Source organism: Mobula hypostoma, chromosome 9 (genome assembly GCF_963921235.1).
Source record: "Mobula hypostoma chromosome 9, sMobHyp1.1, whole genome shotgun sequence".
NCBI lineage: Eukaryota > Metazoa > Chordata > Chondrichthyes > Myliobatiformes > Myliobatidae > Mobula > Mobula hypostoma.
This window is the reverse complement of record NC_086105.1, coordinates 14382855-14400088: the sequence shown is the minus strand read 5'-3', so window position 1 is coordinate 14400088 and position 17234 is coordinate 14382855. Positions and strand designations below refer to the sequence as shown.

Below are 17234 nucleotides of genomic sequence, written 5' to 3'. Positions count from 1 at the left end.
TTATTAGGGAGAGTCAACATGGCTTTGTGCGTGGTAGGTCATGTTTGACCAATCTATTGGAGTTTTTAGAGGAGGTTACCAGGAAAGTGGATGAAGGGAAGGCAGTGGATATTGTCTACATGGACTTCAGTAAGGCCTTTGACAAGGTCCCGCATGGGAGGCTAGTTAGGAAAATTCAGTCGCTAGGTATACATGGAGAGGTGGTACATTGGGTTAGACATTGGCTCGATGGAAGAAGCCAAAGAGTGGTAGTAGAGAATTGCTTCTCCGAGTGGAGGCCTGTGACTAGTGGTGTGCCACAGGGATCAGTGCTGGGTCCATTGTTATTTGTCATCTATATCAATGATCTGGATGATAGTGTGGTAAATTGGATCAGCAAATTTGCTGATGATACAAAGATTGGAGGTGTAGTAGACAGTGAGGAAGGTTTTCAGAGCCTGCAGAGGGACTTGGACCAGCTGGAAAAATGGGCTGAAAAATGGCAGATGGAGTTTAATACAGACAAGTGTGAGGTATTGCACGTTGGAAGGACAAACCAAGGTAGAACATACAGGGTTAATGGTAAGGCACTGAGGAGAGCAGTGGAACAGAGGGATCTGGGAATACAAATACAAAATTCCCTGAAAGTGGTGTCACAGGTAGATAGGGTCGTAAATAGAGCTTTTGGTACATTGGCCTTTATTAATCAAAGTATTGAGTATAAGAGCTGGAATGTTATGATGAGGTTCTATAAGGCATTGGTGAGGCCGAATCTGGAGTATTGTGTTCAGTTTTGGTCACCAAATTACAGGAAGGATATAAATAAGGTTGAAAGAGTGCAGAGAAGCTTTACAAGGATGTTGCCGGGACTTGAGAAACTCAGTTACAGAGAAAGGTTGAATAGGTTAGGACTTTATTCCCTGGAGCGTAGAAGAATGAGGGGAGATTTGATAGAGGTATATAAAATTATGATGGGTATAGATAGAGTGAATGCAAGCAGGCTTTTTCCACTGAGACAAGGGGAGAAAAAAACCAGAGGACATGGGTTAAGGGTGAGGGGGGAAAAGTTTAAAGGGAACATTGGGGGGGGCTTCTTCACACAGAGAGTCGTGAGAGTATGGAATGAGCTGCCAGACGAGGTGGTAAATGCGGGTTCTTTTTTAACATTTGAGAATAAATTGGACAGATACATGGATGGGAGGTGTATGGAGGGATATGGTCTGTGTGCAGGTCAGTGGGACTCGGCAGAAAATGGTTCGGCACAGCCAAGAAGGGCCAAAAGGCCTGTTTTTGTGCTGTAGTTTCTATGGTTTCTATGGTTTCTATGGTTAAAGGAGAACAGGAGCGGGCATGTTTTCATTCAGAAAGTGGTGAGAGTGTGGAACAAGCTGCCAGTGCAAGTGGTGGATGTTAGGTTGAGTTCAATGATTAAGAGAAATTTGGATAGGTACGTGGATGGAAGGGGTATGTAAGGCTACAGGATGGTCCAGGTACAGTTTGATGGGTCTAGACAGAAAAATTGTTTGGCATCGACTGATGGGCTGAAGGGCCTGTTTCTGTGCTGTAGAGCTCCATGACCTATGACAAGTTTTACTGTTACTTTGCTAACACTAGATGCGTATGAGCCAACGATTTTGAGCAAAGTGGCTTATACTGTTGATAATATTCTACATAAAGTTCTGCATTAGTACAATTAATCCCTGACTTCATAAAATCTCAGAAACATCATGGAGCAGGAACTCCTCTGAAGACAGTTATATTAAATTCCTATATTTAATACATTAAATTCACAAGAGACCATACAGTCCTTCGAACTCTACTTTCTCTCAGAGCAGTCCCAAAGTTCCTCTCACAAACATTATTCTCTTGCCACCCACCAACATCATTGTTAATTCACACAACCAATTAACCTAAAAGAGTGTCTTTGAGATGTGCCAGGAAACCAGGGAAAATCCACCCAGTCACATGGAGAATATACAAACTCTACATGGACAATACTAGGTCAGGATCAAACCAAGGTGCTGAAACTGTGGGGTTACAGTACTGTCCACTCTGATAATATCAGGGTATTACTGTAACTTCCTGTACTTGATCATTCCAATGAAATTCTACATTTTCTCCTTTGGAGTTTATTAATAGTTTCATTATAAATATTAAATATAAGAAATCTGTGCGAATATAATTTATAATATGATTGGATATAATCAATTAGGAAAATTCTCACTTTTCAATTCTAGCCTGTGTGCTACAGTTTACAACTACTGTTCATTTACTTTCTGCCGTGGTGTAAGTGCCGCAACATGTCTTTCACACTGATCTTAATCCTCTGGTGGATTACAAAAATATGTTGCAACAAACCTTCATTGAAAGCTAAGTGTGTTTCATGACCGAAAAGATTATTTTGGGATTACTATTCTATATGTATAAAATTCTCAGAAAACTAATTTCTGTGTTTACGTTTTACAGGCTTAAGTGCTAATGAAAATTACACCTTAAAAATATCAGCAAGTACAAGCAAGGGTGAAGGAATTCAAAGTCAACCGATGTATATTTTGACTGGGGAAGGTGGTAAGCATGGTGGAGAAACTGGAATATTTTTGTTAAGCTGTTAGTCCAAGATTTATGATTCGACAGCACTTAATTTTTAACTCACAAAGACAAGAATTACATCATGAATGCCTATTATTGTTCATATTTCGCTGATATATTGTGTTATATTCATGTAGAGAATATGAATCTTTTTTTATCCACAATCCATAGTTCCTGGCTCCCCTCCTCGATCATTAACATCAAAGCAATTGTCTTCTACCGCTGTACTTTTGTCATGGAAGCCCCCTTTGGAACCAAATGGTGTGCTTCTGCATTACACAGTCACTATATGGTAAGACTTAAAGCATTGACTTTAACTGTGTATTTTAAAACATCTATCGCAAAATAATTCTATCAAAAATGCCATATTTATATAGATTTTTGGTCTGTTTGTTCCAATGTACTTTGGAGCCCTAAATATCCAAAAACAGATTGACATGGAATAATTTATACTTAATAAGTACTACTGTTGTTCATTACTACCCTGCTAACTCACCCTCTCCACCAGAATCCTGTTTTTATCATAGCCATTCTACAGGTTTCCAATACTGCTGAGACCCACCAACTTGACTCTCTGTGGCATTGATCTTTCCAACTCCAGACCCAATGTCCCTACACCTTTTCACCTCAACAGCCTGATCTTCTCTCTTCTACCTTCATCACGCAGTACGCAGCTTGATGGCTCAAAGTGTGCAGGACCTGTTCTGTTGTACACAATTTCTGAAGATATAAATACCATTTAATCTCATAGTCCGGGAAACGTGTGGGCACTTCACATACTGGTGCATTAATATCCTTTTTAGATACTGAAGGATTTCTATTCCATTTACTTTAAAGTTTTAGCATTTGAAATAGAATAGATAGCTAAGAAATTTAGGGTTATCTCCAAGATAGTGGGGATCATTTTAACATTCTAAAAACAGAGGTTTCCATTAGGTGGGATCTTAAAATATTAAAATCAGGACAATGAACTTCAGCCACATAACCCATTCATTTCTGATCATAATGGAAGTGAGACTGGTATTGGTCAGGTTTGGGGAAGAGACTGGCACTGGGGTAGGGGCAAGCAACAGTTACAGGAGCCTCAGGACTCACACCACCAGGTTCAGGAAAGGTTATTACCCCTCAACCATTAGGCTCTTGAGCCAGTAGGGATAACTTCATCTAAGTTCATTTGCTCCAACACTGAAATGTTCCTATAATATATGGACTCACTTTCAAGAACTCTTCATTTCATGTTCTCAATATTTATTGCTCATTTATTTATTATTATTTCTTTCTTTTCGTATCTGCACAGTTTGTTATCTTTGCACACTGGCTGGTGCAGGCTTTCACTGTTCTATTGTTATTGGTTTTATTGAGTATGCCCACAAGAAAATGAATCTCAGGGTTGTATATGATGACATATATGGACTTTGAAAATAAATGTACTTTGAACTTTGAACTTTAGTAGCCTGAACTTTTAAGTTGACCATATATGTGCATCAATTTCTGCTCACAAGCAACTGAAAATAGCGTTAACAACCAGATTTAACATCCCCTTGCCTTAGCTGTTCTGCAAAAACACTATGTAGTTTTTGTAATCAATCCTGACCTAATACTTTCTGTGTGAAGTTTGCACGGTCTCCAAATCCTAAAAATCTATCAGTTAAGAATGCATACATTAGTGAAAATATAAAAAAAACTGATGTTATAAAGCTAAATGATTTAAGGACATAGAAGTACAAACATCTAAACAAACTAAAATAGTTCACTGAAATATGAACTATTTGATAATTTTTAATTATTCGTTTTTTCAGTTTAAGTAGTCTCACCTTGCAGCCACTCCACTTCATTCAAATAAATGCAGGGTCATTTCCTGTGCCCAGTCAAACCTAATGTTCACAAACAAGAGAAAATCTGTAGATGCTAGAAATCCAAAGCAACATACACAAAATGCTGGAGGAATTCAGCAGGCCAGGCAGCATCTATGGAAGTGAGACCTGATGAAGAGTCTCAGCCCAAAACATTGACTTTTTACTCTTTTCCACAGATGCTCCCTGGCCTGCTGAGTTCCTCCAGCATTTTACGCTTGTTGCTATGGATATCCAGTATCTGCATACTTCCTCATGTTTGCAAACCTAATGTTGATGTTTTGGGAGGATTCCACATCACAATTTTTGGATGATTAGCCCAACTTTCACTTTACCACTGGAGAACATTGAGGAAAATATTAGCAAAGAATGGTCAACAAGCTCAAAAATCCTGTGTTCATGCACAGATATTTCGAAAGCTTAACTCTGCAGCCCTGCAGAAATAAGGCAGCCAATTTATGCTGAACTGCCAGCAGTTCCATGCAGAGTTCATGACAGTGAGTCTGCATGTCACTGATATAATGACATATTTTAACTTTAACCCTTTATTGGCCAAATCTTCAACGTTGCTGGAAAGCCAGCAGCTAAATGGAACTGAATACTGCTTAGTTGAGAAAATAAATGTCTGTTCACGTACTTGTTGTTCCACTGAGCTATTTTCTCAGTGTTTTTTGAACAATTAATTTCCCACACCAATATTAGGCTGACTGGTCTGTAATTACCCATCTCTCTCTCTCTCTCTTTGCAAACAAGGAAACCACCGTACACACTCTCCAGTGTCCCAGCATCATTTGATTTCAGATCTAAGATGTCACATTAGCTTATTGTCATGTACACCAAGTCAAATGAAGTTCCTAGCTGTCAAAACAGGATTAGAAAAACAGTAATTTTTTTACCACTTCACTTACCCACCCACCCCCCATTTGCCACTTATTTCTTCCCACTCCTCACGTTTCTTTTAAGAATCTGGGTATATTTAATCAGAGCTAGGTGCTTTAAGAACTTTTAAAGATATTGAACCTCTTAATATATTCCTTCTATTATTTTATGCCATTTCCAACATTAAACGTCCCACATTCCTAAAGTCTGTATCAGTTGCCTCATTAAAATTTTTTTGTGGCTCTCCGTTGGTTGAAGTCAACCACGGATGTGGCATGCCAGCTGTCTACGTGATATGCAAGCCAGTATGAAAGCCTTGGCAGTACAATATGGAGAGCAAGCTGTTGCCCATGTAGCGGTCTTCTCCTCTCCATGCAGCTGATGAATCCAAAGGAACAGCAAAGACCAATGCAGTTTAGCACCAGTGGCATCGCAGGAGTTGCCACTCAGCATTGAACTCAACGTAGGACTGCCTTAGGGACTCCAGTTCAAGAGTTTTTCCTCAGGGTTTACTCCCAAAGCCTTCCCCATGAATGGGTTTAGCTGCAAGGCAGTGGAGATTTGAGATCAGAGTCTTCCCTCTCCTAGATGAACTGCCGACATAGTTAACAAACCCCATCTGCCCAAAGTGACTGGGATTAAGGCACCAGTAACCTGCCTTGGCTCCATCTCCTGTCAGTAGAAATGGTTCCACTGGGCTCAGTAGAGAAGCCACACGTGAATGCCAAGAGCTGGACTTGGTTGTAGAGACTATTTGAGGTGCACACCATTGGGAGCTTGTCCCTATTATCTTTAAAATAATGCCAGATAAATTGTTCTTGGATTAGACATTTGAGGGTAGTGAGAGAAAAAATAACAGAATTATATCAGAAATAATTGGATTCTATAGCTGAAAGCCTATTAGTGAATGGAAACATTAAAGTGAGCTTTCTGCCCACAATCTCTACAGAAGTACTGTGGAGAGCATTCGGACTGGCAGCATCTCTGTCTGGTATTGGTGGGGGATGGGGGTGGGGGCTAGTGCACAGGATCGAAGGGAGGTGCAGAGAGTTGTAAAATTAGTCAACTCTATCATGAGTACCAGCCTCTGTAGAATATGGGACATCTTCAAGGAGCTGTGCCTGAAAAAGGTGGCATCCATCACCTGGGACATACCCTCTTCTCATTGCTACCATCAGGTAGGAGGTACTTCTAGAAGCCTGAAGGCACACGGACCAATTCAGGAACAGCTTCTTCCCCTCTGCCATCAAATTTCTGTAATTCCTGTTTTTCTCTATTATTATGTATTTCATTGTACTGCTGTTGCAAAGTTAGCAAATTTTACAACACACTCTGGTGATATTAAACCCAATTCTGATTCCTGTGATCTTATGATCTGGAATAATGTAATTGCTTTCACTTCCATGCCTTTTCTTGTTAAAGGAATGCAACAACACAACTCATTGTAAATGAGACAGGAACTTCTGTATTGCTGAAGGACTTGAGTAATGTTGAATATCATGCTTTTGTAACTGCAAGTACTAAGTTTGGTGATGGTGGAATGAAAAGTAACAACATCACTTTTCGAATTTCTGAAAGTTGTAAGTATCCTTCCTGACTCTTAAAGCATTTGAGTAACAGGTGACTGAAGTCAAAAGGAATTCCTTCACATGCACGTTTGTGAATCAATTAGATTAATTGTTCCAGAGGACTGTAGTGGATTAGCAGAGTCGAGGCTAAATCAAAGGATTCTTGTAATCCAGGTGAACTGTAAAATGGAGACCAGGCAGGTAGTGGTGTTGAGTAGAAGGTCAAGCATGATTTTTTGCTAACAGTAGAACAAACTTGAGGGCTCATGCAATCATATTTCTTATACGATTATCTTTTAAAAATTATATTATTGATGAGTATGGTACGTAAATAAAACAATACATTCTCTTTGTACGTTCAATTATGGATATCAAATAACCATTAAATCTTGTACACTAAATCTATCTCTTTTACCATAGCACTGGAGAGGGATAGGAGCAGACAATTTGGGGAAACATTTAGTTAGGGTAGGGAGAAATATGATGCTATTAGGCGGGAAGTTGGGTACATAAATTGGGAGCGGATGTTCTCAGGGAAAAGCACAGCATAAATGTAGCATTGCATGGTGTTCTGCTTAGGTATGTTCCACTGAGGCAGGGAAAGGCTGGTAGGGCGAAAGAACCAAATCTAGTTAAGGGAGAAAAGAAAAGCTTACAAAAATTTCAATAAAATGGGTACCGGTAGAGCTCTAGAAAATTACAAGGGTGCAGGAAGGAGCTCAAGAATGAAATTAGGAGAGCTAGAAGGGGCCTTGAGAAGGCCTTGGTGAGCAGGATTAAGGAAAACACCAAGGCATTCTACAAGTATGTGAAGAGCAAGAAGATGAGCTGTGTCAGAATAGGATCAGTCAGGTGTGATAGTGAAAACGTGCATGGAGTCAGAGGAGGTTCTTACTGAACACTTCAGTATTCACTAGGGAAACGGACCTTGGAAATGTGGAGAAGACTTACAGTGGACTAAAATGCTTGAGTGTATAGACATTAAGAAAGAGGAAATGCTGGAGCTGTTGAAAGGTATTAAGTTAGATAAGTCTCTGGGACCAGATGAGATATACCCCAGACTACTGTGGGAAGTGAGGGAAGAAATTGCTGAGCCTCTGGTGATGACTTTTGCATCACCAATAAGGATAAGAGAAGTACCAGAGGATTGGAAGTTTGCAAATGTTGTTGCCTTGTTCAAGAAAGGGAGTAGAGATAACCCAGGGAATTATAGACCAGTGAGTCTTGCTTCAGTGGTGGACAAGTTGTTGGAGAAGATCCTGAGAGGCAGGATTTATGAATATTTGGAGAGATATAATTTGATTAGGGATAGTCAGCATGACTTTGTCAAGGGAAGGTTGTGCCTTATGAGCCTAATTGAATTCTTTGGGAAGGTAACAAAACTCATTGATGAAAGTAGAGCGGTAGATATAGTGTGTATGGATTTCCGTAAGGCATTTGATAAGGTTCCCCATGCCAGGCTCATTGAAAAAGTAATGAAGCATGGGATCAAGGCAGGCTTTGCTTTGTAGATCCAGAATTGGCTTGCCCACAGAAGGCAAAGGGTGGTTGTAGATGGTTTGTATTCTGTATGGAGGATGGTAATCAGTGGGGTTTTGCAAGGATCTGTTCTGGGATCCCTCCTCTTTGTGAGTTTTATAAATGACCTGGATGAGGAAGTAGAAGGGTGGGTTAGTAAGTTTGCTGATGACACAAATGTTGGGGATGGTGTGGATAGTCTGGAGGGTTGTCACAGGGTACAGCGGGACATTGAGAGGATGCAAAACTGGACTGAGAAGTATCATATGGAGTTCAACCCAGATAATTGTAAGGTGGCTCATTTTGGTAGGTCAAATTTGAAGACAGAATGTAATATTAAAGGCAAAACTCTTAGCGGTGTGGAGGATCAGTGAGATCTTGGGGTCCGTGTCCACTGGACACTCAAAGCTGCTGTGCAGGTTGACAGTGTTCTTAAGAAGGCGTATGGTGTGTTGGCATTCATCAACCTTGGGATTGAGTTCAAGAGCCGTGAGGTAATGTTAAAGTTATATAAGAACTTAGTTAGTCCCCACTTGGAGTACTGTGTTCAGTTTTGGTCACCTCACTAAAAGAAGGATGTGGATACTATAGGAAGAGTGCAGAGGAGATTTACAAGGATGTTGCCTCGATTGGAGAGCATGCCTTATGAGAATAGATTGAGTGAACTTGGCTTTTTTTCTTGGAGCGATGGAGGATGAGAGGCGACCTGACAGAGGTGTTTAAGATGATGAGAGACATTGATCGTGTGGATAGCCAGACGCATTTTTCCAGGGCTGAAATGGCTAACACGGGGTGGGGGGAGGGGCATAGTTTTAAGGTGCTTGGAAGTAGGCACAAGGGGGATGTCAGGGGTAAGTTTTTTACACAGAGAGTGGTGGGTGTGTGAAGTGCACTGCCAGCAACAGTGGTAGAGATAGATACAATAGTGTCCTTTAAGAGACCCTTGGATAGGTACACGGAGCTTAGAAAAATAGAGGGCTATTTGGTAGGGTAATTCTAGGCAGTTTCTAGAGGAGGTTACACAGTTAGCATATCGTTGTGGGCTGAAAGGCCTGTAATGTATTGTCGATTTCTATGATTTAACAGAGAAAATATTGTCCCTTGTGGATGTCTATGAGAGCACTATCAGACTGATTCTGCGTTGCAATGTTGGGAATTACCCTTAGTATTTCAGATGGAATCTTGCCTGGTTTTCAAAGGATTAAGTTCAAAGGAAATTATAGATCTAATACAAACCTTTTTCTGCAGCAAACCCTGTGGGCACTGTCTCCTATGTCAACAGAAGTTCCACCTCCATTCAGGTCTTTTGGAATCATCCATTTAAACCAGCTGGAAGTATTCAGTCCTATGTTGTTCACTACAGAAATATTTCAGGTTATTTTACACAGGTATGGCATTTTCTGGCTTTAGCTGTAAACGTGTTTGATTATTTTTTAATGAATAGGCATTTGACAAGGTACCCCATGCAAGGCTTAAAGAGAACGTAAGGAGGCATGGAATCCAAGGGGACATTGCTTTGTGGATCCAGAACTGGCTTGCCCACAGAAGGCAAAGACTGGTTGTAGACGGGTCATATTCTGCATGGAGGCCAGTGACCAGTGGTGTGCCTCAGGGATCTGTTCTGGGATCCCTACTCTTCGTGATTTTTATAAATGACCTGGATGAGGAAGAGGAGGGATGGGTTAGTAAATTTGCTGATGACACAAAGGTTGGGGGTGTTGTGGATAGTGTGGAAGGCTGTCAGAGGTTACTGTGGGACATTGATAGGATGCAAAACTGGGCTGAGAAGTGGCAGATGGAGTTCAACCCAGATAAGTGTGAAGTGGTTCATTTTGGTAGGTCAAATATGATGGCAGAATATAGTATTAGTGGTAAGACTCTTGGCAGTGTGGAGGACTGGAGGGATCTTGGGGTCTGAGTCCATTGGACACTCAAAGCAGCTGCGCAGGTTGACTCTGTAATTAAGAAAACATATGGCGCATTGGCCTTCATCAATCGTGGGATTGAGTTTAAGAGCCGAGAGGTAATGTTGCAGATATATAGGACCCTGGTCAGACCCCACTTGGAGTACTGTGCTCAGTTCTGGTCGCCTCACTACAGGAAGGATGTGGCGACCATAGAAAAGGTGCAGAGGAGATTTACAAGGATGTTGCCTGGATTGGGGAGCATGCCTTATGAGAATAGGTTGAGTGAACTCGGTCTTTTGTCCTTGGAGCGACGGAGGATGAGAGGTGACCTGATAGACGTGTATAAGATGATGAGAGGCATTGATCGTGTGGATAGTCAGAGGCTTTTTCCCAGGGCTGAAATGGCTAGCATGAGAGGACACAGTTTTAAAGTGCTTGGAAGTAGGTACAGAGATGTCAGGGGTATGCTTTTTATGCAGGGAGTGGTGAATGCGTGGAATGGGCTACGGGCAACGGTGGTGGAGGCGGATACGATAGGGTCTTTTAAGAGACTCCTGGACAGGTACATGGAGCTCAGAAAAATAGAGTGCTATGGGTAACCCTAGGTAATTTCTAAGGTAAGTACATGTTCGGCACAGCTTTGTGGGCCAAAGGGCCTGTATTGTGCTGTAGGTTTTCTATGTTTTTATGAATATGAAATAAACTGATAACAATAGGCTGGCTTTATAAATCCCAGTGCAATGAGAGCAGGGTAGTGGTAAAGGGAGTCTGGTTTCATGCAGGAAAGGCGGAGGTAAATGCAAGACACTTGTAAGAGCTTTTAAATTCACCTAAAGGGACAACGATCTGAATGAGTTGAGCTCATCTCTGATATTTATAGGGATACAGCAGGTTAAGGATAGAATGGAAAACATTGGGGTAATGATGTGGAAGCCCTTTTATATATGGTGATACTGCCCTGCACTGAAGGGAAAATTTCGCTAATGAACTACAGTAGGCATTACTGAATACTTGCTTTGAGATTAACAGAAAGAGAATGGTGCTGAATTTACTGATTCCAGCAAAAAGTAGATGAAAAAGATGAACTTAACTGTTCTTTGTGCATTCATTCAAAATACTTTCACTCTTGGGACTCTTATTTTGCTCCGTACATGAGAAAAAAGCATAAAACATGAGTGCAGGATGGAGAACTGGGGGCAGCCCTCTAGACATTTAACAGTGACAGTGTCAGAGGTAGAATCTAGGGGTGATATGGTGGTCATGATGTGCTTGGCTTCAGCAAGGGGGCATCAGTCAACTACCTAATAAGGAGTTAGGTATAAGCCAGCCATATGACTGAAAATAATTTTTGTGAATATCAATGACATTTGAAGTAAGATTATAAAATTATTGCTAAAAATACTTTAACAATTCATGTTTATGATCTTGTACAGGGCCTCAGTCATCTTGCTGGAGATAATATCCTAGAATTCTTGCAGACCACACACTAACTTGGATAGACGCGGTTTGGCAGAGATGGTTATTGGGATATTAATAGTCGAGCAGATTAGGTAAAGATTGTGGAAAAATAGGTAGATGGTGCTGACCATTGTGATCTGGGAGATGAACATACGAAGGGCTCTGGGGACTTTGGGAAGGAGAAGTGAGTTGGCATGATTATTAAATACCAAACAATTAAAGCAGGCAGGTGCAAGCTCTTTAAATGACTCCAAAGTAAGTCTCAAACCTTCACATCAGACCTGTTTCCATGTATGAAATCTGTGTAATTTGCAAACCTTGGCTACCTAGTGGAATTTTGTGCAGAAGAATAGGTGGGTGCTCTAAGTCAGTTGAGAATACTGTCCATGCCCGGTTGCCTGTCTGCATATATAATATCAGAGATTGTGTTCTAATCGAATACAATATTATAAGTAGATATTTTGATATAAGTTCTATTGCACAGTGTGCAAGAATATAAAGCTAGAGAATGGAACTTCTGGAATGTAATTTTGATTGCTCCTCGGCATTGATTGGACTGTAGATATAGTAAACAATCCAGGCCTACTTCAAATTAATCTTCAATTGTTTCAGAACAGCTTAAGGACTGTATGACCTTTATTTCTTCCATCCTTTAGTTGTTTAATCTTGCCTCCAATGTATTTTTAATTTGTAAGTTATCTTCTCCAATTCAACTGATGCCTTACTAATGTAATCAGCTGGGAGTGATTTTCTGAATCTAAATTACTGCTTTAATAGAGAGAGTAGCAATCCTCACATCAGCCTCTGGACTAGAGTAACTCATCTGGAATTTTGTCAGCCTGTGTACCATCAGGTTATTGCTTCAGTAGTTAACTGGTGTATTCTATTCTTTAACCAATCTTCTTATCTGTCCTCCAGCACTGTCTTTCTGTTTTCAGCGGTTCAAAGTTATGATTTAAGTACTAAGATTAAATGTATACAGTAACATCAGAAAAAGAACGCACTTGTCAGACCGCACTTGGAGTATTGTGAGCAATTTTTGGTACTTTATCTAAGAAAGGATGTGCTAGCTTTGGAGAGGGTCCAGAGAAGGTTTGTGAGAATAATTCCAGGACTGAAAGGTTTAATGCTTGAGGAGTGTTTGATGGCTCTGGGCCTGCATTCACTGGAGTTTTTAGAAGAATGAGGGGGGATCTCATAGAATCCTACTGAATATTGAAAGGTCTAGACAGAGTAGACATGGAGTGGATGTTTCCTCTAGTGGAGGAGTCAAGATTGAAAGGGCACAGACTCAGAGAAGAAGGACATTCCTTTACCACAGAGATGAGGCGGAATTTCTTTAGCCAGAGGGTGGTGAATCTGAGGAATTCATTGCCACCAATGGCTGTGGAGGCCAAATCATTGGGTATACTTAAGATGAAGATTGTTAGATTTTTGATTAGTAAGGGTATCAAAGGTCACAGGGAGAATGCAGAAGAAAGGGGTTGAGAGGGTTAATAAATCAACCATGATGGAATGGTGCAGCAGACTGCCATTCAATGGGCCAAATGGCTTATGGTCTTATGGCCTAAAATATAAATGTAGATATAATATAACATTATGAAATGTTAAACTATAATAGAAATACCTATGTTTAACTTATTTCAGTATTTTTGTTGTGTTAAATGCCTGAAAAGGAACAAACAATAACATATTTATTTCTACTTTTCAGAATATCACAGACTTTGAACAGGTTATTAATGGTGACAGTGTTAATGCGTCAGTAATTTTGGCCAATTTGACCAAATTTAGTCACTATAAACTGTGGATGTTAGCCTGCTCTTCCCTGACGGATGAAATTCAGACGAGTGAACTGATTGATGTACACACTGAGGAAGATGGTAAGTTTGTAATTCAGAGGTCTTGGGAGTCAATATCATATAGTGACTGAGATATTATATTAAATTGTAATTAGCCAATTAAGATGAACAGGCTGTGCATAATTTTGTGACTGGTTTGAAACTTTTTTCAGTGCCATCAGCTCCTCCACAAGACCTGATGATAATAAATTATACAGCAGATTCTGTCTTGGTTAGCTGGAAACCTAGTCCTATGCCAAATGGTATCGTGGAACTCTACGGTTTTAAAATAATTGACAACACAAATGGAAGTATATATTTTAAGGTACCACTTGAAGCTTTAGTTTTGATTTGAGTATTCTGTTTATTCTATTTTACCAGTCAAAGTACTCAAGGTACTTAAAGTATGTATGTGTATGTGTATATATGGTTGGTTGGCATCCGTCTGTCTCGAAGGTCAATGGGCGATGATGATTGTCATCACAGGCCTGGGTGGAAGGTATGGAGATCCTGAGATGCCCAGTCATCAAGATCGCCATCTCAGTCTCACCAGTGTAGTCCAAAGGAAAGCTCATGAAGCAATACATTTGGCACCAGCTTGGCTGCGGGAGCTGCCGGAAGGATGTTCAATGACGTCCGCCCGACATAGGAGCTGTTCTCCAGATTTGCTGTCTGGGTTTACTCCCATAGCCTTCGTCTCTCCTGAGGCTGCCCACAAGGCAGTGGGGCTATTTACCCATAGCTGGGGATCTGGTTCACGAGCACCAGTGTGTGTCCACACACTAGTGAGCCTGCATGCTACATGCAGGGGCCAGACCTCCCTCCGTGTCCTCTGTAGTTCAGCCTGAGTCCAACAGGAGTTCAGTTTCCATGTATTGCCAGTGAGGAAGCACTACATGAGGCTTACTGTTGGAAAGACTATGTACTGGCAGGGAGAGACTTACACATTGAGCTCTCCTTTTCGCAAGACCGCTAGCCAGCGGTGGAAACTGAAAGTGAGAGCGACAAGCACTACCCACTATGCTACCACACCAGATGCATCTCCTCAGCCATTTTGACATTTATTTTACATTTTGCCCAATTAAGCTGTTATGCCAATTTTTCATAGAAATAGTTATAAAGGTATAAAAAAGACAAGCTACCATTTAACTAAGTAACAATGAAACACAGAGCAAATCAGAAGACTGAGCACAGTCTTCTGAACACAGACAAAATGCTGGTGGAACGTAGCAGGTCAGGCACTATCTATGGAAAAGAGTAAACAGTCAACATTTCAGGCAGAGACCCTTCATTAGGACTGATGAAATTAGAACACTGCCAGTATTACAGTACTATAAATCTGTGTATTAGTTCCTAATAGTTATTGGCCGAGGAATTCATCAAGTGTATACTGCCATGTTCTTTTGACTGTAAATGAAAAAGATCAACTCTGACACTTAGTGCAGATAATGAGCTGCCTTCATTGCCTTTCTGCATGATGAAGTGTTGTAATCCAACAATACATTTCCTGACATCCTGTGTAGGTCATTAGCTCATCTTCAGATTCTTTGTCACTTTCCTAGTCTTCATACAGTATTTAAAATCAAATAAAAACCAAAATATTTAAAAATCACTGCTTTTTGAATTGGTGTCCATCAGCCCAAATGCTTAACATACACGAGAACATGCAACTAACGGCATTTCAAGATGTTCACTCTAAGCATGGTGTCGTGTCCAACAGCCACACAACTGACACTAGTTGCAAACTGTTCAGAAACAGTCTCCTGTCCTAATTAAGTGGCATATTGTCCCAAATAAACAAAAGGAATCCTAGCTATTTTCTTGATTTGTTTTTGTTCTTTAAGCGTTTTGCCAAATGAGTGGCTGCCCTGATTAACTGATGGTGCACTGGCTCAGTGAAATCCACTGTATATACACTCAATGGCCACTTTATTAGGTACCTTTCGTAGCTAATAAAGTGGCCACTGAGCGTGGGCTTGTGGTCTTCTGCTGCTGTAGCCTATCCACTTCAAATCTGACGTTTTGTGCATTCAGAGATGCTCTGTACACCACTGTAGTAACATTTGGTTATTTGAATTGCTGTCGCCTTCCTGCCAGTTTGAACCAGTTTGGCCATTCTCCACTGAACTCTTTCATTAACAAGGTTTTTTCACCGTCAGAATGCTGCTCACTGAATGTTTATTAAGTACCATTCTCACAGAGAGATTGTTGCATGTGTAAATCACAGGAGATCAGTTTCTGAGATACAGTACATTCTGTCTGGCATCAACAATGATTTCACTGTCAAAGTCACTTAAATCACATTTCTTCTCCATTCTGATATTTGGGCTGAAACACAACTGAACTCATGACCAATGTCTGCTTGGCTTTATGCGTAGAGTTGCTGCCATGCGATTGGCTGACTTGATATGTGCATTAACAAGCAGGTATATCTAATAAAGTGGTCACAGAGTGTATATGCAAGTTATATAAAATGTTTACTTCATTCTCAAAGATAACGGTAAGCAGTAGTGATATCAAAGACTCTTGAAAGTTTCTATGTACCCTGTTCTACATAACAACATTTACAGAAATAGTATCCACACAAATTCTATATCAACACTTGTGAAGATACCTGATCTAAATAAAATAAATACCATAATACTTGCTAAATTATGCAGTTCCTTGAAGGTAATAAATTAACAATATAATTTGTTGTTTATGTATTCCAATCAATTTTTTTTGCTTAGTTCTTAAAAAATATTATTTTGTCCACAACATAAAAACACATTTTAGGGAACAATATTCTAATACCAACAAAAAATATGATATTAAAAATCTCACTCCATTTTCTTTTATGTTTTAAGAATGTATCAGGATCATTTCAGGAAGCAAGACTCTCTAGCTTTGAATTACTGCATGAATATTTCATCAGTGTATCAGCTTTTACAAAAATGGGAAATGGAGATCAATTCAGTAATACTGTAACTTTCAAAGTAAATGAATCAGGTTAGTTCACTCTTGATGTTTAATTAAGGCTGTTTTAAGTATCCAAGTTTGATTCATCATAAAATAATGCTGGTAATTTTATTTAATTATTATTTTCGCCCTTCGAGCTGCGCTGCCCAGCAATTCCCCAGTTTAATCCTAGCCTAATCACGGGACAATTTATAATGACATATTAGCCTACCAACCGGTATGTCTTTGGACTGTGGGAGGAAACCAGAGCATCTGGAGGAAACCTATGAGGTCATGGGGAGGACGTACAAACTTCTTACAGGCAGTGGGGGAAATTGAACCCAGGTTACTGGTACTGTAAAGCGTTGTGCTAACCACTACACTATCATGCTGTCCCTTGTGCATTGGCATCTAATAGTTGTGATTTGTCTTTTAATTTATATGACTTATGTGGTTTTAACAAAAAGAATCAAGGGAGCTAGGGCTTTACTCTTTGGAGAGAAGGAGGATGAGAGGAGACATGATAGAAATATACAAGATATTTAATCTTAAAAAATTTAACCTTTTTAGTTTAATTTATCAAAACTATTTATTTAAACCTTCACTTAGTGATCCTACCTTTTCTCTTTGGAGGAATAAAGGAATTTTTTCCTTTCTGGACTTGTTTCAAGAAGGTCGATTTATGTCCTTTGAGAAATTAGTAACTAA

General features: G+C 40.1%; 1 protein-coding gene across 2 annotated transcripts in view; it reads left to right on the top strand.

Annotated features, from left to right (window-relative positions):
* Nucleotides 1-17234, top strand: part of ptprq (protein tyrosine phosphatase receptor type Q) — a 184360-nt gene that overhangs the window by 102407 nt on the left and 64719 nt on the right. For both annotated transcript variants that reach the window (XM_063057759.1, XM_063057758.1), the window contains exons 33-39: nt 2446-2547; nt 2740-2860; nt 6723-6880; nt 9635-9774; nt 13463-13631; nt 13763-13914; nt 16436-16577. In XM_063057759.1, the coding sequence (XP_062913829.1) occupies nt 2446-2547; nt 2740-2860; nt 6723-6880; nt 9635-9774; nt 13463-13631; nt 13763-13914; nt 16436-16577 (984 nt within the window). The remainder of the gene's footprint in view (nt 1-2445; nt 2548-2739; nt 2861-6722; nt 6881-9634; nt 9775-13462; nt 13632-13762; nt 13915-16435; nt 16578-17234) is intronic.